The sequence below is a fragment of the Heteronotia binoei genome, chromosome 15, assembly GCF_032191835.1.
Source record: "Heteronotia binoei isolate CCM8104 ecotype False Entrance Well chromosome 15, APGP_CSIRO_Hbin_v1, whole genome shotgun sequence".
Classification (NCBI taxonomy): Eukaryota; Metazoa; Chordata; class Lepidosauria; order Squamata; family Gekkonidae; genus Heteronotia; species Heteronotia binoei.
Window position 1 is genome coordinate 57,918,341 of NC_083237.1, and position 19,656 is coordinate 57,937,996.

General features: G+C 49.0%; 1 protein-coding gene across 4 annotated transcripts in view; it reads right to left on the reverse strand.

Moving 5' to 3' along the window:
- Positions 1–3,859: 3,859 nt before the first annotated feature.
- The window catches only part of CASC3 (CASC3 exon junction complex subunit), a 36,528-nt gene continuing 20,731 nt past the window's right edge, over positions 3,860–19,656 (reverse strand). Inside the window, exons 8-14 of one of the 4 annotated variants that reach the window (XM_060256007.1) lie at positions 13,761–13,825; positions 13,085–13,196; positions 11,941–12,039; positions 11,053–11,276; positions 7,198–7,314; positions 6,990–7,033; positions 5,162–5,261 (exon numbers count right to left, since the gene is read on the reverse strand). In XM_060256007.1, coding sequence (XP_060111990.1) covers positions 6,992–7,033; positions 7,198–7,314; positions 11,053–11,276; positions 11,941–12,039; positions 13,085–13,196; positions 13,761–13,825 — 659 coding nt within the window. In that variant the 3' untranslated portion in view covers positions 5,162–5,261; positions 6,990–6,991. Of the gene's footprint in view, positions 5,262–6,989; positions 7,034–7,197; positions 7,321–11,052; positions 11,277–11,940; positions 12,040–13,084; positions 13,197–13,760; positions 13,826–19,656 lie in introns of all 4 variants that reach the window. The other 3 variants (XM_060256006.1, XM_060256004.1, XM_060256005.1) reach the window with 3 other exon arrangements.

Genomic DNA, 19,656 nt, shown 5'->3' on the forward strand with positions numbered 1-19,656 from the left:
CTTCCTCCTCTCTCCCTTCCAATTTTGTTTCATTTCTATTGTTACTCGCAAGGAATTTTCAGTTCTCCTGGCAGCCCAAGCAACCGGTGCTGCATGTGAAACCTTGGCGACGACGTTGCCAAACAGACTATGTGTGGGAGTGACAAATTAAATGGCATTCAGAGGCAAGGGGGGGGGATTCCTTTTCCCACAAGGGTGTCAGCGAGTGTGCATTAACCCGTTTTCTTCGTACCAGAACTCAAAAATGCTCCAATGATCTACATTTCCCAGTGAACCATCCTGCCCGCCCCCTCCCTAAATTGCTGTCCCTATTTTGCCTTTTCTCAGTTGCCTCTTCGGAAAGGCGTCGGTGTGAAACGCTGCCACCGCATTGCCCAGGTTCCAGCCCTCTCCCTGCCCAGCATCTAAAAGTTAAATGAAGCGCATTTCTGAATGCAAACGCCTGCTCACCAACAATAAGGAACCACGCAGAGCCATTCCACGCACAGCAGTGGGCAAAGTTCACAATGGTAACACATGACAGCACAATAATATTTTTTTCCGGTGTGTCGTTAACCGACGGTGGGGGGAGGGAAACCCTCTAAGTTTTATATCACTGGAGGATAATGGAGGAGGAGGTCGATGAATCAAGATCAGGGATGTCGAACTCATTTATTATGAGGGCCGGATCAGATATAAACGAGGCCTTGTTGGGCTGGGCTGGGCCATGTCAGGCCAGGCCATGTGTGTATACCTAGCAGAGATATAAACTTTTAAAAAGACACAGACAAACACAAAAACAAGAAAAACACCTTAAAATAAAACATGCTTAAAACATTGGCATTTGTTGGCCTTAAAGGTGCTTTCTCTGTATTTCTCCCAGGGGGTCCAGGGAACTGGGCAAAAAGGAAGCTCTGGCCCTTTCCCTCCCTTCCTAGGGGACCAGGAAGGGGAGGAGCCTCAACCAATAGAGAAAACGGAGGTTTTGTTCTGTAGCTCCTGTGCGATTGAGCATGCCTTGCAAAGCAAGCTGAGATGAAGAAGGAAGCAAGAGAGAGGGAGAAGGAAGCAGACAAGAGCCAGTTGCTTGAGAGCCTGATAGGGGCCCTCGAAGGGCCTGGTTCGGCCCCCAGGCAGCATGTTTGACACCCCTGATCTAGATTACCCCCTGGAAGGTTTCCGAGTGCTTGTATGTGCTTCTGAATGTTTCCTTGCTGTAAAAATGTTGGAAGAACTTCCATCTCCCCTCTTTGACAAAAGAATTTGAAACGGCATGGCAAGTGTCAGCCTGCTTCGGGCTCCGTCGGAGGTGGACCTGTGGAGTCTTCAAAGAATGAACTGTTGCTACTTACTATACAAGCACCTTTTGCACTCAGCACTTTATTATGAGAAGTACTTTCTCTAGAAGTTTTGTATGTGCTCAGTTTATGTGTATGGTTCTGACTGTATGAATTACTGACTTTATTATAAAAATGTTGAAGTGATTGTGATAGATATCACTATATTTATGGGATTTTTTAATTAACTGGTATAAGTGATTTTGCATTGCAGAATGTGTCATCTTCCTCCCCCTCATTCGTTCTATTTTCTTGCTTCCACCCCTGGCCCAAAGGACATCTGTCTCGCCTCAACCAGGGCCAGGGCCTTTTTGGCTCTGGCCCCGCCTGGCGGAATCAGCTCCCTATGGAGATCCAGGCCCTACCTGAGCTACTGTCATTTTGTAGAGCCTGTAAGATGGAGCTGTTCCGCCAGGCTTTTGGCTGAGGCAGCGGGCGTCCTCTTCCACCAACTATTCCATCCATTGGCCTCCCTTGTTGCGACATCAGACTTTCTAGCCTTGTGGAGGTGCTGAATCTGATTTTAACATCATCACTTCTTTTGGGGCCAAAAACTGTACTCTGTGAAACATGCCCTTTCTGCCAGTGATGCACTTTATTTAGTTTTATCGTTCTGCTGTTTTGGTTTTATTGTATTGTCTTAAATCTGACTTGTTGGTTTTTATTGTCTAACCGATGTTGTGACCCGCCCTGAGCCCATTATGGGAAAGGGTGGAATATAAGTTCACTAAATAAAATAAAAATATTTTAGAGATGGCTATGCTGAGGCTGTAGACACACAATGCCTAAAAACAAGCAAGGCCGATGCCATTGGAAACCCAAGTCAAAATCCAAAGCTGTAGTTCATATATCCCGGCCTTCCCTTCCTAATGCCCACCTCTCTCACCTATCTTATTAATGCTTGCAGGAGTTTGAGAAATTCCAGTTTCTCAGTGGAGACCAAAACCCCCCTTAACTGCAACCTGGAATTTTGCTTTATTATGTGAGCGGTGAGTGGCTTTCATTTGGGGAGGGACGGTGGCTCAGTGGTAGAGCATCTGCTTGGGAAGCAGAAGGTCCCAGGTTCAATCCCCGGCATCTCCAAAAAAGGGTCCAGGCAAATAGGTGTGAAAAACCTCAGCTTGAGACCCTGGAGAGCCGCTGCCAGTCTGAGAAGGCAATACTGACTTTGATGGACCAAAGGTCTGATTCAGTATAAGGCAGCTTCATATGTTCATGGGAAGGGATGGTGGCTCAGTGGTAGAGCACCTGCTTGGCAAGCAGAAGGTCCCAGGTTCAATCCTCAGCATCTCCAACTAAAAAGGGTCCAGGCAAATAGGTGTGAAAAACCTCAGCTTGAGACCCTGGAGAGCAGGGGAGGGATGGTGGCTCAGTGGCAGAGCATCTGCTTGGGAAGTAGAAGGTCCCAGGTTCAATCCCTGGCATCTCCAAAAAAGGGTCCAGGCAAATAGGTGTGAAAAAGCCTCAGCTTGAGACCCTGGAGAGCCGCTGCCAGTCTGAGTAGACAATACTGACTTTGATGGACCAAAGGTCTGATTCAGTATAACGCAGCTTCATATGTTCATATGAATGGCAAGCAATCTTCTTATCCAAGCAGCTTACAGAGCCAGACCGGCGTACCTGGAGCAGGAGAACGGTTTCACGTGCCTTTCTGACTTTTTCTTTTAATCCAAAAAAAGAGACACAAAGCTGGTTTGAATCCTGATTTGTAAAAATCAGAACAGCCTCTGCAGATCGCAGTACGAAGCCAACAAGAAAGGGTTTTGGATTGAATTATGTTGCCCTCTGCTGGCTGTACTAGCAATTCAGTGATTAAAATGGAACTGATCTTCACACGCCTGGTGATTCAGTCCCTGGAGCCACATCAGTCAATGCAACATACTTCAAATAACTTACTTTGAAAGAAGTCTTGGGAACATTAAACAGTTCTCCCATACCTGTAATTGCTGGAGCTTTTCCTTGCCAGCTCAACCAAGAGATGCTGGAGTGTAAGACAAGAGTTGACCCCTCATGCCTAATTGTTGGGTGTTTGAGGATAGTAAGTTTCTAGGCCTTGGGAAGTGGGAGGGGGGGGAGAGAAAGTTGATGCCGACACAAGACCCCTGTGCCAGTCTCAGAAACCAGAAAGGAATTGGCCAAGACTTTCAGATACTGACAGCAGTTTCAGTGCTGCATGCCGCCACCCCATGCGTGATTCCCGCACCAGCCCTCCCCAAACTTTACTCTGACAAAGCTACCAGCTCATTTCCTTATCTCTGTTTCCCTTCTGAACTCCAAGGTCCCTGTTAAAAGTCCCAGCAGAAGAACATTGTCTGCAAAGTCATGTTACACCCAGCACACGTGTGGAAGGAAACCTTTGTGCACCAATTGTTAACTCTTTCACATCCGTCCACTGCAACGGAGTTACTCTGGTTATGCAAACTTGGGCTCTAAGAGGCGCGTGAAGCAAGAGACCAATACGAATGCCAAGTAATTTCCGCCATCTATTATATCATCTCCAGCAAGCAGGTTACAATGCCATTTACAAAACGTGCACTCTCGAGAACGGGAACAAAAAAACCAAATTTATTAACAAAAAAAAATTTAGCTATCACAGTGTCTTTTAGGTCTAAAAATTTCAAGACTGATATGTTACAGTTCAAGCGTTAAGGCAGAAAAACAACACCAAATACACTGAGAACGTAAAGGGGCTCTCTCTCTCTCCCCCTTCAAAAATGCCAGTTGTACTTGTTCGAAACTAAAACTGTAAAGGATTAGTGGGATTTCAACAAAGGAAGTTCACTGGCTCCTGGGGCTTCAAGTTAGGAAACTTACAAACGTGCATGAAACGACTATCCGGAAGCAGCAGGCGGGCCAGAAACTTTAAGCCGACTCCAATTCTCGGTGCCTCCTTCGGCCAGCGCACGTAGCCGAAGGCTGGTTCATTAAGCTTTGCCTGCCTGGCGTAATTTAGAAAGTGAAAATTAAAACAAAAAAAAGTAACAGATTGCAGGAAAAGTAAATCAAAAGCCATGTGGCTTGGCAGGCGAGACCTATGCTGCGAAGGGGCAACCGAGTTGGTTTGGGAGGAATCGTTCGGCACTCTAAAGAAAGGGGTGGCATCGGGGCTGGCTGAGATCAACTTACCTGTTTGCCCCACGTGGGCACATTTGTGGATTTATTCTAGCAGGCTTAATTCCGGCTGGAGGGGTGGGGCTAGAATTAGGTTGCGGCTAAAACAGCCAATCAGAGGGCATCAAGAATTTGAGGGCATCGAGACAACGGCTGCTGGAGCTTATTCGAATTTCCCCAGAAGTAAAAAGTGGAAACTGAAAAAAAAGAAATCAATGCTCCTCCAATTCAGCGGCCCCTTCCTGGACCCTTTGATAAGTTTCAATGCAAGAACCTAAGAACATTCCCCCCCCCACACCCCCCCAAAAGATTTATTTTTAACATTGCATTATTGGGCATGGACAGCCACGGAGAACAAAGTCACGCCAACTTTAGGAAAGCCAACAACCAGTTTAACAGAACAGAGGAAAATCAAAGTTCTTCCAAACAGGACGTTCAACACAAAGAAAAATTGAGCAAAAAAAAAATTTGCTCAGAAGGGAACAGAACGAGGAGAACCATTTATCGCTCTCCGTGAGCAGAGACACCTTTAACATCCAGCTCAAGTCTTTTCACCATCCTCTGGGGCGGGGGGGGGAGGGAGCTGCAAAGAGATGCGAGTTTCGCTGATGCTCTCCTGACGGACAACCTGGCCCCAATCTCAATACTGACGTGGTTTGGCACAGCAGGAGCGCCTGCATCCACTTGCATCGCCCGTTACCAAGGGGAAAGGAAGGGCTCTGCGCCCGGGTGATGCCTGCCAAGGCCGTCAGCCCCAGCACTTTTACTGAACGCCAGCAAACGGCAGAGTCCTTAGGTGTTGCTCCTCTCTTTGGATTTTTCGTTTCTGCTGTCCTAGACGGAAATAATGGGGGAAACGGGACAGAAAATTAAAAGGATTTTGGCATTAAACATTCATCTTGGGCATCGCCGACTCCTAAGCCCAACGTTCTGCATCGTGGCAGGTTAAATCTAAGCTCTTTGCACAATGCCCCCCACCCCCAAAAGCCTGTTCCATCTCCTCCCCGCCTCCCCTTCCGATTTCAAAACCCTTCAGTGGTTTCAAATTGTGTACCAAGAAACAGAGGCTAGATGGCCATCTGACTGCAATGAAGATCCTGTGAATTTAGGGGGAGGTGTTTGTGAGTTTCCTGCATTGTGCAGGGGGTTGGACTAGATGATCCTGGAGGTCCCTTACAAACTCTATGATTCTGTGAAACCTTAGGGAGGTTCTGCTGAAGTTTATCGAGGGCTCAACAGTAAAAAAAGGCTAGTCAAGGCAAAGAAACTGCCTTGAAAGCAAGCGTCCCCTGGCATGAATTGTGGCTAAACATGCACGCCCTGGAACATACCTTGCGCTCTCCAATGACTGGGAAATAGAATTCGGGGATTAACAAGGAGACCTGAAAAGGTGTCTCCCCTTGAGGAAGAGGGTCTGAAAGCCACTGGTGTTTTTTCAGGGCTCTGCGACTTGGCCACACCTTCCGGCAATATCGCTTCTCTGGAACAGCATAATTTGCAGGGGTCACAAGGAAACACAAGTCTCCTTGCCATGACCGGCACAACCTTGCCACCTCGGCCACACCTTGCCAACGAAGCGGGTGTTCGCCTCATCAAGCGAGGGGGCTGGAGTAGACTTGAACAACCTCAACAGGAGCCTTTTTGATTTTAGTAAAACGCTATACTCCCTCTGAGCTGTGGAGTCTTGCGAGCGAAAAATCCTGCTTTGTGAGCTACTGCATAAATTAAGTTTGCTCCGGGGCCATTTTTCCTGAGCGAAAACAACAACGTGTGAACCGGAGCTAAAAAAAATCTCAGCTTGGAGGGGAACACTGCTCATGACCATGCAGCCAGGAGCTGATCATCAAGGCTACCTCGTGAGCAGTGTTCCCTCTAAGCTGAGTTAGCGTGAGCCGGCTCACGCTTTTAGCCTCCACCTCACGGATTTTTGTCTTAGCTCAGGAAGGTTGGCCCCAGAGCACAATAATTTATGCAGCAGCTCACAACTTTAAGGCCAGTCGCTCACAAAGTAGGATTTTTGCTCACAAGACTCTGCAGCTTAGAGGGAACATTGCCGGTGAGATAGGGATTTCAGGCTGGATCTTTAACAAACAAACCAACCCTGCATCCTCTTGCATGTCTCTTTGGGCATTGGCAGTTCACTACAGCCTTGTCCTTACTGAGAAGGGAGACCTGTGTCAGGGCTGTACCACTTCTGACTGAGACTGGAGGCTCACACAACTAAACGTTCTTCCATATTTTTTAAAAAAGCCAACAACCCGCATATGGAAAGCTAGCATGTCAAGAACCATTTTGGGGCTTTGGTGAATATTGTTTTAAGATGGTGAAGGGGCAGAATCGTGTTTTAATATGGCTGAAAAAGGGTTGTCTAAAACTTTAGGAATACTTTTTTTTCCCTTCACGTTTCAGGACAGACGCAACCAGCTCAATACAGAAGTAACGGACCGTCTTCTAGAGAAGCTTCAATTTATTAACAAGATGGAAATTTAGAGTGTGATGATATTTATTATCATTGAGCAATAGGGCCCAAGCATCAACTGCGGACTTAACATCTAAGCTCACCTTCAAAAGTGTTTAGAAACGTTAACGGGAACCCTGCTTACCACCTGCAACGAGAATCTAGAGTTTGCAATGTATCAAACACAAGAGACAGGTGGGGCATTTCTCACAAATGGGTAGAGGACGAGTGAAATCACCCTCGCAGAGGGGCACGGTCAGGATCGCACAACCGGGTGCGCACCGGCAGGAGGGGGGGACACGCAACAGATACCTCGGGGGGAGGTGGCTTGATGGTGACCGGCTGGGAGGTTCTTCGGGGAGGAGACGGCTTCGGCTGGACTTGCTGCTGCACCGTGTTGTAATAGGTGACCCCTCCGTACACCTGAGACTGGGCCTGTGAACCCGAGCAAAAGGAAAACGGCGCTTTACCCGCTGGAAACATGAGGCCACCTTGACTTGCTTCTGGTTCTTTTTATTTGACTTGGATCTCAAGGAGACTACACGGCTCTCCCTGCTTCCATTTCATGCTCTCCATAAAATTTTATTTATTTATTTATTTATTTATTTATTTATTTCATTTATATCCCGCCCTCCCCCACCTTGGCAGGCTCAGGGCGGCTAACAGCAATCCATAAAAACACACCATAATAAATAAAACATTAAAATTACATTATAGAACAATAAAACATTAAAACATTAAATTAAAAACCAGTCTAGTAGATACAATTATACTGCGGTATAGATCTTTGGACCGCATTGGCGGATCTTTAATTACCATTTTTCTTAGCAGTCCGAATATGCTGATTTAAAAAGGATGGTCTTGCAGGCCCTGCGGAACTGTTCAAGGCTCCGCAGGGCCCGCACCTCCTCGGGGAGTCGGTTCCATAGGGTAGGGGCCGCGATCGAAAAGGCCCGTATTCTGGTGCTCTGATATTTAACTTCCTTCGGCCCAGGGATAGTCATTAAGTTTTTCCCCGTTGACCTCAGTGCTCTCTGGGGTTCATATGGGGAAAGACGGTCCCTCAGGTAGCGTGAGGTGGGGGGAGCAGAGAGGCCAACCGGCTCTGAGGCTGTTTGAGGAGTTCTGCCGCGGCAAGAGGGGATGGGAGCCTCTCCAGGCTGAGCCTGACACTCTAATCGCTACACCGCACACCTGCGTGGCCGAGCCCTGGAAAGGCAGCCTGTCTCCATTCCCAGAGATCACAGCTGCTGCCCCGAACCCCATTCCCATTAGCTCTTTGCCAACAGCAAACCTCCGTTTCCTACAAAGAGAACAATGTGGAAAGGGGTGGATTAGAGATTGGGCTAGGTCCAGCCTTTGTGTCGAGATGTTCTGGCTTCTGGAGAAGGGGACGGGGGGGCAAAGAAATGGACACTGGAGCAGGCACAGGTTCGAATCCCCGCTCTGCCAGGGAAGTTTAATGGGGGACCTCTCTACCTCCCCGGGGTGCTGTGAAGATAAAACAGAGAAGTGAACAGCACCAGCTGCTTTGGGTTGCCTCTGGGGAGGAAGGCAAGGGACAAGCGCAGCAAATGAATATTCTGGTCAAAATGACAATGTAATAAAACATGCTCTACTGCAGGGGTGGCCAAGGGTAGCTGTCCAGATGTTTTTTGCCTACAACTCCCAACAGCCCCAGCCATTGGCCATGGTGGCTGGGGCTGATGGGAGTTGTAGGCAAAAAAAAAACATCTGGAGAGCTACCCTTGGCCACCCATGCTCTACTGTATCGGAGTAGAGTAGTAAATCAGACCACTGTGCCAAAAGTATTAAACGCTTAGTTTAAAGTAGAAAAATATCAAATTATTTATAAGTGCATAAGCATCCAAGAATTTCTACAACAGTTTCAACAATAATTAAAAATAGAAAGTCCCCTAAAGAAGAAGAAGATATTGGATTTATATCCCGCCCTCCACTCCGAAGAGTCTCAGAGCGGCTCACAATCTCCTTTACCTTCCTCCCCCGCAACAGACACCCTGTGAGGTGGGTGGGGCTGGAGAGGGCTCTCACAGCAGCTGCCCTTTCAAAGACAACCTCTGCCAGAGCTCTGGCTGACCCAAGGCCATGCCAGCAGGTGCAAGTGGAGGAGTGGGGAATCAAACCCGGTTCTCCCAGATAAGAGTCCACACACTTAACCACTACACCAAACTGGCTCTCATGAAGAGTATGTCAATTTCACTGGGTGACTCCAAAGGAATTCTCAATCTTCAGAGGGTTATACAGTCACTCCCAAATCATTTGTAGAACGGAGTCCATCCGCAGATATCGGCTTCAAAGGAAAAATCACCTTCAAGCGATCATCAGCTTGATACCACATTTCACTGCATACGGCTTTTTTCATAAGTCGAGCAAACATACTGTTTGAAGACTAGGAATTTCACATAGAAAGGTGAGAACCAGCTTCGGCCTTCTGTATGAGCTTGGGGAAGGGCTGCGAGTTTCACTGATGAGGATTGCCTTCTGTCAAGAACTTTGGTTCTTTGCAAACCCTGGTCGAGAACAGCCTATGTAAAACCCTGACTAGGCCCTCTTAGCTACACAAATGCTTTCTCATGGAGATAGTTGGTGAGTGACCTTCAAGCAAACTGCACCTGGGAGAACACCTACTGTATCCGAGTGGCATGGGCAGAGATGTTTCTCATACAGAATTCGAGCAAACCTGCCTTCAAGAAGGGCATCAGGAAGGACATTCAATTGGGCAACATTTAGGGTATCCCAACATACAGAGGTAAGTTTTGTTTGCAATTCCCAACAGCTGGGACAAGATGTGCTTTAGCTCTATCCAGCTGGAGGGAGATAGCCCATAATCTCTGCTTGATTATGGTTTTAGCTCCTTGACAGCCAAGATGCAAGAGAGCTACGCTGGAGAAACCTAAACGCTGAAGTTTGTCCTCTATTGCCTTTGATCGCCTTGAGCGCAAATGTTTGCTGTAGCCTTTGTTTCCGAATTCTGATTTCGGACCTCAATAAACTTGACTGCAAATGAATAAAATCTCCCAACCCGAAAAATTCATAGTCCCAAAGTCTCACCTCTTCTGAGCTAAATCAACGGCAAGTTTCTAGCCCTTATCCTTACGGAACAGCAGCAGGACCTACCCCTCTACTGTTACACGCTAACCTGGTGGGACAGGCGGCACAAGCCTGTAGTTCATTAAGAGTGACAGACTAGGATCCGGGAAACCTAGGTTCAAATCCCTGCTCTGTTACGGAAAGCTCAGCGGGTGGCCCTGGGCCAGTCACTCTTTCTTGGTTTGGATGCCCTCACAGGGATCTTATGGGGATGAAGTGGGGGAGGCAAGAAGGATGCAGTCGCCCAGGGCTCCCCTACCCCTGGAGCTGTGGACCAGTATCGCTCCGTGGCCTGTTAGCGACTGGGCTGTGAGTTGTAAAATCCTTTCGTTATATATCAATGTTCCCTCTAAGCTGTGGAGCCTTGTGAGCAAAAATTATACTTTGTGAGCTCCTGGCATTAATGTTGTGAGCCGCTGCATAAATTAGTGTGCTCTGGGGCCATCCTTCCTGAGCTAGGACAAAAATGTGTGAGCTGGAGGCCAAAAAATGGTGAGCTAGCTCACAGTAACTCAGCTTAGAGGAAACACTGATTACAATGTAGTAATAATAATAGGAACAAGACGACGTTGGATTTATATGCTGCCCTCCACTCTGAATCTCAGAGTGGCTCACAATCTCCTTTACCTTCCTCTCCCACAACAGACACCCTGTGAGGTGGGTGGGGCTGACGAAGCTCTCCCCAGAAGCTACCCTTTCAAGGACAATCTCTGCAAGAGCTATGGCTGACCCAAGGCCATTCCAGCAGCTGCAAGTGGAGGAGTGGGGAATCAAACCCCACTTAAATCCACACACTTAACCACCATACCAAACTAATAGAAATAACATGCACGATTGTATCATCCTGAAACCATCGTCACACACACACACACACCCAATTTGTGGAAAAACTGTCTTCCACAAAACCGGTCCCTGGTGCCAAAAAGGGTGGGGATCACTGCAGTAGCCCCTTCTCAGGCATACAGCAGGGTAGAAACAAAACCAAAACCAACCAGGCTTTCTCCCTTGCGGATTTCAGCGTCTGAAAGCTGCGGCCGTGTTGCAGGGGCAACTTACTTGAGTGTTGGGATAGAGATGAGGAGGCGGAGGAGGCGGGAGAGCTCCTGGAGGATAAGGGTAACTGGGGTTGCCAAAGTTCATGACTCCTGGAGGAGGAGGGAAGTAAGTCGGCGCCAGCAGCTGCTGGGGCGGGGGTGGGGGCTGCTGCCCGGGAGGCATGGAGACCGGAGAGTACAAGCCGGGGTTGGTCAAAGGCGCAGGTGCCTGGTGAGGATGCAACCCTGGCAAAAGGAGGAGAGAAAGGAAAAAACAGAAACAAACGATCAGGGCCTTCTGAAACCAAAATGCAGAAGGCGTTACTGTGCCTTAAAACCACAAAGACCTCTGCCCCATTAAGGGGAGCGTTTTACTGGACAGAAGCCTTCGGCCTGACAAAGCAAGTCAAGCTGGAGTGCCTTCCTAAAAGCACTTAACACGCACCTCGTCTTCAATCTCATCCAAGGGGAGCCGCTTGCCTTGACGAAGAAAGTAATTGTCTTTTAATGGGGTTGTTTAGCTCCTCTTTTGCTGTGGCCCCAACAAATCTGTGGCTCTTCCGAGAGGGGATGCTGTTAAAAGCACCGCCATCCCACCTTTGCTAAATTCCAAGCCTTGTTTTTATGTCTACTGCTGCGGGAGAGGCTGCGGCTCAGAGGCGGAGCATCTGCCTGGCACGCAGAAGGTCCCACGTACAATTCCCTGCATCTCCAGTTGAGGATCAGGTGGTAGCTGATGTGAAAAACCTCAGACCTGTTGCCAATGTGAATAGGTAGCACTGATCTTAATGGACCAAGGGTCTGATTCGGTATAATGCAGCTGTGTGTGTGTGTGGACTGCGAAGGACCTACAAGAATACATCTAGGAGGGGGAAAGTAAACAAAGCTGATGTGATAAGGCATCCCTCACCTGGGTGGGAGAGGTGTATTTCGGGCTGAACGATCACCCCTTGGGGAGGCAGCGGGGCAGGGTTCTCGCTGTGGGTGTAGATTGGACCCTGGAACTGTACTGTAAAAGCAGAAGGGGTGGGGGGGGGGGAGAGTGTTAAGTGAAAGAAGGTTTATGCACTGGAATACCAGAAAAGAAAAGACACAGAAGTCATCCCAGGGTGGGAAGGAAGACAAGCCCCCAGAGAGAGACAGCGAGGGCTACTGCTCAGTCCCAGAAGAGACTCCCTACCACCACCGATGCTGGATATGCTTTCGTCGAGTGAGCACTTTAGATGCTCGAGACGGAGACAGACTTGCAACCCGTTTCTACTCCAATGCTCAGCCAACGAGAAGAAGAAGAATTGCAGATTTATATCCCGCCCTTCTCTCTGAATCAGAGACTCAGAGCAGCTTACAATCTCCTATATCTTCTCCCCCCACAACAGACACCCTGTGAGGTGAGTGGAGCTGAGAGGGCTCCCACAACATCTGCCCTTTCAAGGACAACCTCTGCCAGAGGTATGGCTCACCCAAGCCATTCCAGCAGCTGCAAGTGGAGGAGTGGGGAATCCAACCTGGTTCTCCCAGATAAGAGAGCTCTGGCTGACCCAAGGCCATGCCAGCAGCTGCAAGTGGAGGAGTGGGGAATCCAACCCAGTTCTCCCAAATAAGAGAGCTCTGGCTGACCCAAGGCCATCCCAGCAGCTGCAAGTGGAGGAGTGGGGAATCAAACCCGGTTCTCCCAGATAAGAGAGCTCTGGCTGACCCAAGGCCATCCCAGCAGCTGCAAGTGGAGGAGTGGGGAATCAAACCCGGTTCTCCCAGATAAGAGAGCTCTGGCTGACCCAAGGCCATTCCAGCAGCTGCAAGTGGAGGAGTGGGGAATCAAACCCGGTTCTCCCAGATAAGAGAGCTCTGGCTGACCCAAGGCCATCCCAGCAGCTGCAAGTGGAGGAGTGGGGAATCAAACCCGGTTCTCCCAGATAAGAGAGCTCTGGCTGACCCAAGGCCATCCCAGCAGCTGCAAGTGGAGGAGTGGGGAATCAAACCCGGTTCTCCCAGATAAGAGTCCGCACACTTAACCACTGCACCAAAAGGGCTCTCTGGCAGCGACGTGCACTCACGTGTATCGTAGTAGTGCCCTTCCATTATGCTGATGTGCACGGGCGGAGCAGGCTCTGGGACGGGCCTCTGGCGCTGGGATGAGTAACGCTTTGCACGGCTCCCCTGGACTCCCTGGAGAAACGACAACAGGGCTGGAGGGTCACAGGGGCTGGCCACAAGAAGAGGCCTCCCCGTCCAACTCGCATCTGATGTCCTGTTAAGCAAAGAGCTTCTGCAGGGCTTTGGGGGGGTGGGGGGAGAGGAATCTAAGCTCACAGTTAAAAAGTGAGAAGGCCGCAGTGGCACGGGCTAACCGTACAAGAACCAGAACAAAGTATGACTCCAGTGGTACCTTTAAGAGCAACAAAGTTTAATTCTGGGTATAAGCTTTCTGGTGCCACAACACGCCTCTAACACCACCACCACCACCCCCCTTGTTACAGCCTCTGCCTGTTCTCCGTTCTGTGCCAAAAAAAATGTCAAGAGTAATTCAGAAACTGAGCCAAGATAAACCTGCAAGAGCCCGATAAGACTCAAACGGCACGATTTGTCCCAACTTAGCTTCTCCCGTTGTAGAATGCAGGGAGTGATCAGCCATTCGACAGTCCCTACCTGCCTGCCTGCCCCCGCCCCCGCCTCCCCCCCAGCCTTGGCAACACTTCAGAAACAGGCAGGAGACACAGGGATTTTTTTTACCATCTCTTCCATCCGGTTGAACTGAGGAGGTGGGGCCGCTCCAATATGCATCTGGTTAGGAATACCTATTGGGGAAAGGAAGGAGAGGGAAAAATAAAAACACGTGTTTAACTATTCAAGCTTCACACATGTATACAGAGACAGATAGCGGAGGTTCCGGGAATCCTGGGTAAAAAGATGCTGTACAAAGCAGCCAGATCTTACTTGTCAACCCAGGGAGACAAGGGCAACTGCAGCCCGGAAGAAAGGCAGGTTTCTTTCTAGCAGTCGAAAGGAGTAAGAGGCCAATAGCACCTTAAAGGGAAAAGTAGTCCCCTGTGCGAGCACCAGTCGTTTCTGACTCTGAGGTGACGTTGCTTTCACGACGTTTTCGCGGCAGACTTTTTATGGGGTGGTTTGCCATTGCCTTCCCCAGTCAGCTACACCTCCCCCCCCTCCACAACAAGCTGGGTACTCATTTGATCGACCTCAGAAGGATGGCCGAGTCAACTTCGAGCCGGCTACCTGAACCCAGCTTCCGTTGGGATTGAACTCAGGTCATGAGCAGAGAGTTTGGACTGCAGTACTGCAGCTTTACCGCTAATAAAATGTGTGGAAGGGTATGAGGTTTTGTTAGTAATTGGCTCATTTCTTCAGATTTGTATCTGAAGCAGTGGCTCATTAAAAGCTCCTACCCTGCAACGAATTTTGTTACTCTTTAAAGCGCTGCTAAGACTCTTGTTCTTTTCTACTGCTACAGACTGACTAACACGGCTACTCAACTTGATGAAGTTCCTTTTTGTACTGCATTCAGGAAGTAACATCTGATCAGGACTTTGCGATGACACCATGCGAAGAGGCTAATCTCTAGAGCTGCCCCTTTGCCACCAGCGAGACCAAACTGTATTCAGCCCCTTCCTAACGTTTTCTCCCCTGGTAGTTCATGGGCAAATAAGCAAATAATATGGTTAAAAGGCTCCTGGGATTGTACCACTTCATATTAGCGAGGAAGAATCCAGCACAAATCCCGCTCCAGAAGAACCACCGGTTCTCAACAAGTTACAACTTCATTCCGCTCTCAGAATGTCTATAGATTATATATGTTAAACTATAGATTATATATGTTATAGACTATATATGCTGGATTAGTGTTGTTTTAAACAAAAATTATGCTGTTTTATAATTTTAATGTGTTTAATGTGTTTTAATTATTGTATTTATATCATGTCTTATTGAATGTTGTTAGCCGCCCTGAGCCTGCCCAGGCGGGGAGGGCGGGATACAAATAAAAATTAATAATGATAATAATAATGTCGACCGAGCTAGGCTTGAAAGTGCCATTACAGCCAACCAGAACACCATTTCCGAGGCAGAGGGAAGAAGCGGATCATGTTCAAGCAAGCAACTTGTTCCGCTGGGAAGACTCTTATCCAAGCGTCCTTCCAGCCTGCCACGGCAACCTCTGAAAACCAAACCAATTATTAACATGCAAAGCGGCTAGCTTTTTTTCCCATCCTGTTTCCCAGGCAATGAATGTGGGTTTGCGGACGTGGAAGACAACAAGAACTGGGCAGGATGCTTTGCTCGTCACTGCCGCATCCCTGGCCAGGTTTGGACAGCCAGCTTCTGCAAACCTCAGGACTCAATCGCAACTTGCCAATGGGAAGCAATCTGACCCACAGATTAAAGAGGGAGATCTGCCCAGGCTGTGGCAGGAGTCCTATCAGGTCACCTATGCAGACTGCCTCTGTTTCCCTCCTGTTATACACCTCCCTAGCCAGAACAGGAGGTTGGCATACTTTATGTACCTGCAAAGATTCAAACAGAAGGGGAGAATTCGGTTCCCCTGCCCTCTCACTCACTCTCAATTTTCTTTTAAGAGAGTCCTAAGAGCCCCATGGCACAGAGTGGTAAAGCTGCAGTACTGCAGTCCTAAGCTCTGCTCATGACCTGAGCTCAATCCTGGTGGAAGCTGGTTCAGGCAGCCGGCTCGAGGTTGGCTCAGCCTTCCATCCTTCCGAGGTCGGTAAAATGAGTGCCCAGCTTGCTGGAGGGGGGGAAAGTGTAGATGTCTGGGAAAGGCAAATGTAAAAAGTCTGCCGTGAAAATGTTGTGAAAGCAACGTCACCCCAGAGTCGGAAACGACTGGTGCTTGCACAGGGGACTACCTTTACCTTTTTAAGAGAGTTCTGGGACTCAAGGTCTGAGCTCTGGGAAATGTAATGGAGCCTGTGGAAAGGCTCGTGTCTTCTGATGACCAAGGGACGCTCAAGGGTCAAGGTTGGGGGCAGTGTTCCTTCTAAGCTGAGTTAATGTGAGCTAGCTCATAGTTTTCAAGTCTTGGGTGCATACATTTTTGTCTCAGCTCAGGAAGGATGGTCCCAGAACACACCAATTGATGCGGCAGCTCACAACTTTCGTGCCTGCAGCTCACAAGACTCTGCAGCTTAGAGGGAACATTGGTTGGGGCCCCCTGACCTAAGGTCAAAGGCAAACGCATTTATAAACGCTGCAGATATTTAGGGAATGTAATTTATATGTTTACACAGACAAACACTTAAATGAATCCACTGGACTCCAGGTCTATATTTACAGCAATTATTTTAACACTCGTTTCGGTGGCGTGTGGGGCTTTAGGGACATCTCACTGCAAGCAACTTAACCAGCCTAGAGCTCACAGAAGCACGACAAATCCTCTCCGACTGCGAGGCCCGAGTATCTTCATGAGCCAATATTGTTCAACAACGCAAACTAAGTCTCAAAGTTTCAAACAGTCGTGCCGCGGCTTGCCTTGCGCGCACGCAACTTCGTGCAAAGGTAATCTGCTTTGTTTTGAACATTCCAGGGTGGGTTTGACAAGAAAAAAAGGAGAAGTCCTGATGGGAGAGAACTGGCAGATGCAATTGAGCACGGCAACACCTGGATGGAGGAGGAGGGTGCAAAGGCCTGTTTGAAGGCCACCCTTAGGAAAAATAAAAAGCCACAAAAAGCTTCACCGAGAATGACTAAATCCTGCCTGTGAAATGCATTCTGCGCAAGTGTTGTGCAGCTCTTCTGCTTCCAAAGGCTGATTCACAGATGCTCTCCCGCCACTTGATGACTCTCAGCTGAAGGTGTAAAGCAGGGGTCCCCAATCTTTTCAGCACCAGGACTGGTTTTATGGAAGACAATTTTTCCATGGACCAGGGGGGAGGGGGGGATGGTTTCTGGATGATACAATCGCGCACTTTATTTCTATTCGTCTGGTGTGGTGGTTAAGTGTGCGGACTCTTATCTGGGAGAACGGGGTTTGATTCCCCACTCCTCCACTTGCAGCTGCTGGAATGGCCTTGGGTCAGCCAGAGCTCTCTTATCTGGGAGAACCGGGTTTGATTCCCCACTCCTCCACTTGCAGCTGCTGGAATGGCCTCGGGTCAGCCAGAGCTCTCTTATCTGGGAGAACCGGGTTTGATTCCCCACTCCTCCACTTGCAGCTGCTGGGATGGCCTCGGGTCAGCCAGAGCTCTCTTATCTGGGAGAACCGGGTTTGATTCCCCACTCCTCCACTTGCAGCTGCTGGGATGGCCTCGGGTCAGCCAGAGCTCTCTTATCTGGGAGAACCGGGTTTGATTCCCCACTCCTCCACTTGCAGCTGCTGGAATGGCCTCGGGTCAGCCAGAGCTCTCTTATCTGGGAGAACCGGGTTTGATTCCCCACTCCTCCACTTGCAGCTGCTGGAATGGCCTCGGGTCAGCCAGAGCTCTCTTATCTGGGAGAACCGGGTTTGATTCCCCACTCCTCCACTTGCAGCTGCTGGGATGGCCTCGGGTCAGCCAGAGCTCTCTTATCTGGGAGAACCGGGTTTGATTCCCCACTCCTCCACTTGCAGCTGCTGGGATGGCCTCGGGTCAGCCAGAGCTCTCTTATCTGGGAGAACCGGGTTTGATTCCCCACTCCTCCACTTGCAGCTGCTGGAATGGCCTTGGGTCAGCCAGAGCTCTCTTATCTGGGAGAACCGGGTTTGATTCCCTGCTCCTCCACTTGCAGCTGCTGGGATGGCCTTGGGTCAGCCATAGTTCTCGTAGGAGTAGTCCTTGAAAGGGCAGCTGCTGTGAGAGCCCCCTCAGCCCCACCCACCTCACAGGGTGTCTGCTGTGGGGGAGGAAGATAAAGGAGATTACGAGCCGCTATGAGATTCGGAGTGGAGGGCAGGATATAAAGCCAATATCTTCTTCCTTTATATCTCCTTTTAAACAAAAAATTGAACCTAGGACCTTCTGTGGATATTGAGCCACATCTTCTCCCCTCCAGTCATGAAAACTCAATGAAAAACTGCCTTGTTCTGAGGCAGACTAGGAGATAACATTGGGGCAGGCCTTGGTTCCATACCCTGTTGTTGCTCTCAGCCTAGGCCCTAGAGCAGGGGTGTCAAACATGCGGCCCAGGGGTTGAATCAGGCCCATGGAAGGCTCTTACCAGGCCCCCGAGCAACTCACTGTCATCAGTTTCCTTCTCCCTGTGACCAATGTGACCTTATTATTACATTGCCATATATAATGAAATAACTATACAACTCACGGCCTGATCGCCAACAGGTCGTGGACCGGTTCACAGACTGGGGGTTGGGGACCCCTGGTTTAAAGGACCCCACCAAAAAGCAATGCCAAACACTGCAAAGCCTCCTGTCAGGGCTTGCAGGGCTTTTTTTTGGTAGCAGGAGCGCCTTTGCATATCAGGCCACCCACCCCTGATGTAACCAATCCTCCTGAAGCTTACAGGGCGCTTCGTACAGGGCCTACTGTAAGCTCCAGGAGGACTGGCTACATCAGAGGGGTGTGGCCTCATAAGCAAAGGTGTTCCTGATACAAAAAAAGCCATCAAAAATGCAATGGCTGTGTTTCACACATGCAACTCATCAAATGGTGAGCAGCGTTCCCTCTAAGCTGAGTTACTGTGAGCTAGCTCACAGACTTTTAGCCTCCAGTGCAAACATTTTTGTCTTGGCTCAGGAAGGATGACCCCAGAGCTCATTAATTTATGCAGCAGCTCACAGCTTTAACGCCAGGAGCTCACAACATGGAATTTTTGCTCACAAGACTCCACAAGCCGCCCTGAGCCTGCTTTGGCGGGGAAGGGCGGGATACAAATAAAATTTTACTTACTTACTTACGATTTAGAGGGAACACTGCCTCAGAGCACACTAATGTATGCAAGAGTTTACAACTTTAATGCCAGCAGCTCACAAAGTAGAATTTTTGCTCACAAGACTGCAGCTTAGAGGAAACATTAGTCAACGGTAACTACGTAATTTACTGGGCCAGGGGTTACTACTTTTCAAGCTGAAAGAAACACAGATTTCTGCACTCTGATATTGCTGTCTCGACTTAAATTTGTGCCCTGACTTTCTTCTCAAAGGAGACCCAGAGCGGCTTATCCTCACAACAACCTTATGAGGTAGGTTAGGCTTAAGAGCGTGTGGGCTGTCCAGATGTCACCCAGCAAGTCTCCATGGGAGAGTGAGGATTTGAACAGGGTCTCCCAGATCCTAGACCAGGGGTGGCTAAAGTGTGGCTTGGGAGCCACAGGTGGCTCTTTCACACACATCGTGTGGCTCTCAATGCCCCCCATCACCCCATCGGCTGACCTGGAGAAGGCATCCGACTCTTTAAATAAATTCTTCAAGCCAAGTCAATCATTTCTCCAAGGCAGCTCGGAGAATGCATTGAAAGTTAAAGTTGCTTTCCTTCCACCTCTCCCTCCCCCATCTATGTTCCTTCCTTCCTTCAAACATCTGATGTTTGTGTCTTGTGGCTGTCAAACTTTCAGACGTTTATTCCAGGGGTGGCCAACGGTAGCTCTCCAGATGTTTTTTGCCTACAACTCCCATCAGCCCCAACCAGCATGGCCAATGGCTGGGGCTGATGGGAATTGTAGGCAA